General features: G+C 35.9%; 3 protein-coding genes across 3 annotated transcripts; 2 read left to right on the forward strand and 1 right to left on the reverse strand.

The window, feature by feature from the left end:
- Positions 1-1,169: 1,169 nt before the first annotated feature.
- LOC117782921 lies at positions 1,170-2,073 on the reverse strand. The gene has a single exon (XM_034620019.1). The coding sequence runs from the start codon at positions 2,071-2,073 to the stop codon at positions 1,468-1,470; it is 606 nt and encodes a 201-aa protein (XP_034475910.1). The 3' UTR covers positions 1,170-1,467.
- Positions 2,074-5,194: 3,121 nt separating this feature from the next.
- On the forward strand, positions 5,195-5,877 carry LOC117782924. Its single transcript, XM_034620023.1, has one exon. The coding sequence runs from the start codon at positions 5,195-5,197 to the stop codon at positions 5,792-5,794; it is 600 nt and encodes a 199-aa protein (XP_034475914.1). The 3' UTR covers positions 5,795-5,877.
- A 213-nt stretch (positions 5,878-6,090) lies between these two features.
- Positions 6,091-6,784, forward strand: LOC117784679. The gene has a single exon (XM_034622480.1). It carries the CDS (start codon positions 6,149-6,151, stop codon positions 6,722-6,724), a length of 576 nt encoding a protein of 191 aa, XP_034478371.1. The 5' UTR covers positions 6,091-6,148; the 3' UTR covers positions 6,725-6,784.
- Positions 6,785-8,513: the final 1,729 nt, after the last annotated feature.

Here is an 8,513-nt window from a genome sequence, read left to right on the forward strand (position 1 = left end):
CCGTCTCTGCCTCTGGTTGGCGGCAATCAGGCAGTCCATTAGGCGGGCGTGTTTTTCCACGCTTCATTTACTCATTTCATGCAATTTCTTAATATCAATTTTCTTTTGATTTTTTGGTCTTGGGGCTCGCTTTAGTTTTGAGACACGCAATGCATTTAGCTGTCGTTATTTCTTCGCCTCTGCCACCTCCTTCTTAGTTCATCTGTTGTCGCCTTTGTCCTGTGGAATTTCACTCACACGCACTCACGAATCACCACAAATTCCCGTGCCACTCCCCTTCCGCACAGACAGCAAATAATTTGCTGTCGTTTATGTGTCTCCTTGCCCTTCCAGAGTGAGTTTTTCTTTTTTGCCCATCCGCCTATATTATGTCAGGATGTGAGTTCGAGGAACTGAATTGAACCATGCTAGGTTAGCTAGTTTAGGTGCGTCCTTCTTTCATGTGTGGCTTGCCATTAAAAATTAGTATCATAATTATTGTGATTGTGAGTATTTTTGTCAAAATGACTACCTGTATCTGAACAGTAGAGAGCTCTTTAACTTGTCAATTAGCATATGTGAAGTGCAATCTAACTTTCTTGTGAATTAAGGTGTAAATATTGGATATTATAAATGGGTGTATTATACCTTTCACAAATAATTTCATCAGAAAAGTGACGACAGCTAGCATGATCCAAATATAAATCTAAATTTTTCTCAATAGAAGACCTTAAGAGCCTGAGATGAGTGCACCAAGAGCGTCGGCTGTAAACCATGTGACACATATTGACATCACAATGATACTCATTGTTGGTAACATGTGTGAGCCACGTCAATAGACGAAGCGATGACAACAAAGAAAGAGTTGTTAACGGCAAATTTACATATTCGCAGACAGCAGCAACTGAAATTAAGTTTAAGGATTGCTTCGTATCAAAACAAGTGAGATAGAAAGGGAATGTTGTGAGTTAATTCAATTCTGCTTTTCAATACACCTGTGTCCTGGCATTCAGATGCTTCTCTGCTCCAGTGCCTCGTCGTTCTATTGCACAAATACACTTAATACAATTTATTATTGTAACATAATAAAGGCAAATGCCATTGCCAAAAGCGGAACCTGAAAGTCCTCATAAAAGGGAGTTAAGTCAGAGAATTGCCATTATATCGAAATTGAAAGTACAACTAAAATCCACTCTTTTATTTTACTTTATTTTTCTCATGCCAAGATTTGGGCCAAGGCTTTAGTGCTGCAGTCCTTCTCAGACATGCACGAGTATGCAAATCAATTTAACTGGAAATTTTCTTTTAACACTCGTCCTTTCTTGATTTCCTTTCTTTTTGGTCTACCTTCTCAGCTTTTTGCTGCAGATCGCACATAGTGACTGCATTTTCAACATTGCATCGAATGTATTTTGTGAGATCTTGATATTAAAGACAGAATGTTGATTATCCTATTACACATGCATGTAAGGAGTCAGCATTCTGTTTTCAAATGTCCAAGTATCCCACAACCACATTCACAAAATGCAAATGCAGTGTCATATTTATAAAGACCATCAGAGTAATGAAGAACACCACCCAGCTATTGGCAGACCAGGACTTGGCCAGATTGGAATCATTCGCATAATGCAGAGCCGAATGATCTATAACATTATAAGCGGCATTGCGAGCTTTCATACAATTGTTTCTGAGTTCGGCAAAGTATCGCATGGGATAATTGAAACAGAATAGTCTCGAGACTCTCAGTGTGATCAGTTCATTTGCATCGCAATTGAATGTGTTCGAATTAATCACCGTCAGAGTGTTACAGTCCAACAAAGGTGAGGAGTACATCGTGATGAAGACGGAGACCATCAGACTGTCGGGTGCGAAAATGGCATATGGGGTACCCTCAATCACATATCTGTCTTTGTAGTTACGCCTCAGTGTTGTCGTAATTAAGCCAGTGCATTGCAATTTCAAGGGTGCTCCAAACAGATTAGAGCAGTTACCAAATTTCGTGATAGAATCCCTCTGCGATTGAGCATTGACCAAGGAAACAAAATAAAACTGACTGACTAGTGTGAATTGCAGAACGAATAAGTTTATGAACATGCTGTACTGAAATTTCGAATTGATAGGAAATTAAAAGGGAACTTATTTTATAAACTTTCTGCTCGCGCCGAAACAAACGCACAGTCCTAGATACTGAATTCAGCTTAATAAATGAAGGAAAACTTTTGGTTTTTCAGAAATCACTCTTATTCATTAGCTACTCAGCATGCCGTTGCACATTCCAATAAAATGACCGGTATGTGAATCATTTGGCAGCTCTCAAAAAATTGAAAAAGTAGCCAAGTACGTCTATGTGAGCAACTTGGGAATGCAGCATCAATAAAATGTAGACCAACGACTATACGTATACGTTATATTTAAAATAGTAATAATGCTTTTAATGTTTAACACCTTTTATGTACTTGTCACAAACGCAATCAATTTTTGACGAAGTTACTACTCTACTTTAACTATCCTATACTGAAAATATGCTTAAAATTGTTAATTTCATTTTAATTTCAATCCCATCATTTAGTTTTGAAGGCTTTTAAATTTATTTACATTTTATTAAGCTTAAATATTATTTGTTTTGCATTCTTTCACAACACAAAAGCTGTTTCTACTGTAAAACTTTAAAGCTGGCAGCTACAGCTTAATTTTCAATTGCACTTAAACAGTAAAAATTTTAATTTTGAAGATTTCAAATTTATTTTAATAATAATAACTAAGGCGAAAAAAGCTAGATTTGGCGTGTAAGAGAAAAATTGGGCGGAAATAATGCTAGTTTTGGCAATAAAATTTGAGATTTGGCGTGCAAAAGCTAATCTGTGAGTTAGATTGAGATACCCTACCTTTTTTATACTATTTGTTAACTTTAACTTGATTGTTCCTCTTGTAGCTATATGATATAGCTATCTAATTTTGACCAAATTTTAAAAAATATTAATAAAATTAAATTTATAAAAACATCTTGCCTGGTCCAAACCGGGTTTTGAAACCGCGAACCCTTGCGCCTGAGTCTAATACACCATCCTCTGCATTACCTAAGTACTAAATCCGCGGGCTGACAATACACTGCTGTATGTATATCAAAACAAATGCCTACTTTGACCTCAAATTTAACGCACTTGCAGGTTGAATTTTTCAAAGCGCTGTCTTATCTCACGATGAAATTTTCTAAGGTATATTGGGCCCAAATTTCAAGGTCGCGTGTCAAACCGTTTGGCTTGTGCAATGCTTAGTAAGTGAAAGAATGACTGAATGAATGAATGTATGAGGACAAGGAATTTTATATATAGATAGATGAAAGATATGAAATTTAATTGTTGATTTAAATTCAAAACTAAGAATATTCATTGGAATAACAACATTCGAAATCAAAAATTAAATAAAAAGCATTCCATTTAAATGGTATTATTAATTTTTTTTCTGTCGGACTAGCTTAAAATCAGCACAGGGATATTGGAACATTTCTTTCGCAGCAAATTTAAATCTTCTTACAGAGTTATATGACCTTTTTTGGTATTTTGCGATTTTATTTAAACTTTTCTGCTCCCGTCAGATATTTTAATTGAAATACATGAAATGTTTATCGAAAGCTTTCTTTGGTATCAATGTGCAACTGCAGCAACAGTTTTTTAATTTACAATTCTTTTTAATTTATTAGATAGATTTAATATAATTTCCTATCTGCGCTGTTCATAACTTTTACTATCGATAATTTATATTAACAGCTGTTTTTTTCAGAAAAATGTATCATAGCGTTCACCAGGAAGTATCAGTAGCATCAAATTTTTGTGATACTTGATGAGGTCGCATTTTGTTGTATTGAATGTGATCAATTTATTGTTTTATTATAATTTTATCAAAGAGCTGTCAACAAGTGTGGCCTTTAAATTAAGCAAGAAAACATTTTAGATAAAGTAAGTCTTAAAAATGTTGTCAAGTCTTTTCACATATTTTAGAAATGATTGATCACAAAGTATATTTAGTTTTGCAGATGTGTAAATATCATATATATGTCGCGTAACTAGAACAAGAAATTTTGAATTTAACTATGAACAATGCTCAGTTCCATTTATGGTTTCTCCTTCTCAGCAAACTGGTCATTGAGCTTCGGGCAGAGACAATACATGACAACAATTTGACTCCTCAGCAAAATACAGGCGACTGCTCAATTATGGACACATGCGTTTTGCACAAAATCTGTAAGGCGAAAATATCCACGAAACTGGCTAAACAATGGAGGGATACCAGAGCTCCGACAGGCACTCCATATATTATTTTTGATAGCGATGAGATGAAGGGTTTACTTCTCATTTCTTTTCATCGCTCTCCCTTGTTTAGTTGCCAGAAAATAATAGTTTGTGGAAGGAACTATAGTATAAAAGGCAAGTCTTTGATTCAAACAAGAGATAACATTGAAGATGAAGAGATTTATCTATATCAATCAGACATGAAGCGCTCGGATATGCATTGCTTTGAGAATTCCCTAAGCTACCCAGCAGCCCTACTCGCCCACTGTCGCGGTAAATCCCATAATAAAAACGATATAGTCGAAATACCTGTGCTGCATTATACTCGCCATAGGAAGAAAAGAAACAGCGTCAGAAGTGTCCTAAAAGTAAAGCAGGTCTTATTTGGAATTCAAACTCTGACTGCAACTCTACTTATACTTGATTTCAGAACATGAAATTGTCAACGAGAATTATCGATTGTAATGTAACGATCGTCTTCTATTCTATATTTTGACGATTACGATCGACTACAAATACTTTATTAAATATGTTCGCTATCTCTAAATAAATAAGATCTTTCAAATCCATTCCTTATCAGTATCTTTAAGAACACTGAAAGCGATTCTCCATTAAAGCGAATATATAATAATATAGTTTATGACATGCAATAATTTTACTAATTTTTTTTAAGTTTTATTTATTACGTAATATTCTGCTTCGTCCTTTAGGACCCAGCTTCCAAACGGTCCTTCGCCTTCCTTTAGAAGTTTTTAATTTTCGGGACTACAAGAGAACTTAACATACTCTTAAGCAAACTTCGACTGTATTCACAATTTAAACACTAAGAACTTGAAATAATTTTATCGAGATGTTTTCAGTAAAGTTTGGACATTGTTGTCACAATGTAAAGGAAATAATAAAATATGAAATTACATCGTTTATTGATGGTCATACTAGCTGTGCTATATCAAAGGTGCATAGAAATTGGCGCTTCATTCTATAACTGTGAATTTCTAATCGAGACGGGACCCCCATTAGAACTTGTCTGTTCGGGATATTATAGTTTAGAATTGAAACTGAGGTATCGCGACAATTTGGTTGACCCAGCTGCTCCATATCGTATATGGGCAAGATCATACTCGAACTCTACACGACAGATCTTCATATCCTTCTATGAGTCTCCGATAACACACTGTAACAATATAACCTGTCATCTTAACTGGCTGCACTGTGATAAGTCGGGAATGTTTGGAATAATCGTGCATCCTGAGGAAATACATTGCTTCCGCTACACATTCTCCTATGTAAAGGATCTGCAACGGAACTGCAATGCCCTTGTGGATGATGCAGCCGATTACGTGGGCATCCACTATGCTAATTTATTCGACCTGAATACTAACTCAACGTCGACAGTCAAACAGGAAAAAATACTCAGTATTCTTGTACTTATATGGAGTTTAAAACATCTGCAGTCGCTGCTGCGGTGGTTTGTTCTACAGATGTCTCTGAACAGCAGTATCTTTAATCGGAGAGATAAATTTTAGTTTGGAGCTTGTGCAGTATCAACGAATCAAACTTATAAAATATTTGTGTGTGGTAATTTTGATGCTCTTAATAATCAAACGAATTTAAATTCATAATAAATGATACTTCGAACAGTGCGATAAAACTTGCGAATTGATGGGTTGGGGATAGTCTTGACCAGCAGATGGTATTAGTGACTCATAGTTGGTTTAGTAATAGAACATAAAATTTAGTTGTTGTTTAAAGGATTTGTCAAGTGAAGGGCTATTTTTTGTTTTATTTCGTTAAACCACTTTCCACATTGATTTTAGTGTCTCTGCTGAACAAATTGACAAGAAATGATTTCAGTATCATTTGCTGCAATATTATAGGCCATGCCAGTGAGCCCCCAATACGCAGGAGGTTACAATATCCATTTGATTGCTTGCTGGCTGCTGCTGCTTCTCTATCCCGCAAAAGTATCAAGCTCTCTGAACAACTGCACCTTCATCGACGGCCACATACTGGAGTTTGTGTGTCACGGATTCTATGATCGCGTCCTGCGCCTGCAATACAAGGATCGCCATCCGGCCGAGGACACGCCCTATGCCATCTGGCAGCGAGCCGATTACTTTGGCTCCTCGATGCTGCTTATCGTATTCTACGAGGGTCCGTTGTCCAACTGCTACAATCTTGTATTTGATGATGGCAAGTTCTACTGCGACGGTCGCAACTATCCAATGGACATTGAAGATTCCATCCTAATAAATTGCATGCCCTTTGCGTTTTCCTACGCCGATGATCTGCACAAAAAGTGCAATCGTCCCCGAAAGACGCATGCGGCGGAGACCGTATCCTCAGTTATTATCTACATGGAGTCGAATTTGATAATTAAGTCAAGATCGACCAAGTCTCAGTATTACTCGAATCTTCTTTTTATATTTACATTGCTCATAAGTTTTACAATTTGACTAACCTGAACAAATTTAGTTGGTAATTAATAAAAACTATAATAATAACTATTACCTTTAATGTTTCCTGTTTGCACACATTATATTTGTAAGCCCACATTTTCTCAATTATACTCTCTTTTTTTTCAAATTATGTTCAGCAAAATCAAATATTAGGATTTTAGCAGAACTTGCATTTATCATCAATTGAGGTTCGATAGCAAAATTTAAGGGACAACTACTGAAATTTTAGACTTGTGATGTTAAACAAAGGCTGACAAATGCACTGTACGGTACAACACACACCCACATACACACTTCTATTCCTTCATACTCGTACACACGCATACACGGACACTAGAGCATCGCATTTCATTGTCATCATTGTCATTGTCATTGGCGTTGGCGTAATTTATGTGCTCATATGAACTGCCACCATATTGTCCTATGGTCTTCAAATACAACAATAACAACAACAGCGACTGTCAACTTCTGGCCAACATCTCAAAATGGCTTTAATGGCTATGAATATGTAGCGTCAAGTGTGTTGTTGGCTTAAAGAGTTGCATATTTCAATCATAATTTTCCACATTCCCTAAAAGTGGAACATGTGTCAAATATATTTAAATATATATCTACATATTTACATAGATGCAGTTTACACTAGGTGCTTATTTCCAATTATCTAAATATATTATTATTTTCTGAGTAGTTTTAATACGTTCTGATAGATTCTTTGCGGCTGTAGCTTTCTCCAAACAAAAAAAGATCCGCATTTAAGAAGGTCGCCAAACTTGAATCTGCCAGTCATTTCTGTTTCATGAATTGTTTGCTCCCACTTCGTCACTATATAGAGCAATACAAACATGGAACAGAAACGCATATTCCTCAAAGTGGATCCATTTATATTCATTTTAAAATTTTTATTGAATGACAGAAAATTCTCTGGCTAAAGGGATGAACTTAAGTTTTTATTTATTTTTAATAAGTTAAAAACGATTAAAGTCGCTTGATCTGCTGACACTACGTAACAGCCAAAATTTATGAGGTACGAACCCACTTTATTTGTACAAATTTGCACGATTCCATTTGGGGCTTTGGTTAGAGTATACCACCATTTTTTTCTATACGCGCTGATCTCAGAGACTTTAAAAGCTTAAGTTCTTCCATTTTTTGTAGGTTCCAGAGCTAAATTATTTTAGTTTTTGGATCGGATCACTATGTCAAATATGAATGTTATGTAGGTGGCATAGAAGCTATTGGTCGCAAATCAAGCTGTAGTTCAAAAATGTTTTTTGTGTTTCAGGATATCTCAACTAATCTAACAGAATAAGCATTTGGGTTGTTGTTATTCATCTTGACTTAATTTGGTTCAAATATGTACACAATGATAAACAAACAACATTAAAGTGGCTGGGCCCAGGGTATCCTTCGGTCTAGACCAGCGGTAAGCAAGCCCTTGCTCTCGCTGCTCCCAGTGATCCGGCTACAACAACAACTTTTGACACTGCGCGCAAATGTTTAGCATTTGTCACTGCGTTAAAATGTATTGTAAGGTATAAAGAACCTGAACCTATTTACTTAGAAAAGTACATTAAGTTTATTTTAAAGAATATGGCAGAACGAGGCGTGGCAGACCCTATTAAGTATATATATTCTAGATCAGCATCAATAGTCGAGTCGATATAGCAATGTCCGTCTGTGTGAACACCTAGATCTCAGAAACTATTAGAGCTAGAGACACCAAATGTATGTAGGTTCCTCTATATTGCAGGCAGATCAAGTTTGTTTCTATTTTTTGTTCGGATAA

The sequence above is a fragment of the Drosophila innubila genome (genome assembly GCF_004354385.1).
Source record: "Drosophila innubila isolate TH190305 chromosome 2R unlocalized genomic scaffold, UK_Dinn_1.0 1_C_2R, whole genome shotgun sequence".
In the NCBI taxonomy this organism is placed as follows: domain Eukaryota; kingdom Metazoa; phylum Arthropoda; class Insecta; order Diptera; family Drosophilidae; genus Drosophila; species Drosophila innubila.

What these genes read in the sequence shown, in the direction of transcription:
- LOC117782921 (XM_034620019.1), bottom strand. Translation starts at nt 2,073, where the DNA reads ATGTTCATAAACTTATTCGTTCTGCAATTCACACTAGTCAGTCAGTTT.
- LOC117782924 (XM_034620023.1), top strand. Translation starts at nt 5,195, where the DNA reads ATGGTCATACTAGCTGTGCTATATCAAAGGTGCATAGAAATTGGCGCT.
- LOC117784679 (XM_034622480.1), top strand. Translation starts at nt 6,149, where the DNA reads ATGCCAGTGAGCCCCCAATACGCAGGAGGTTACAATATCCATTTGATT.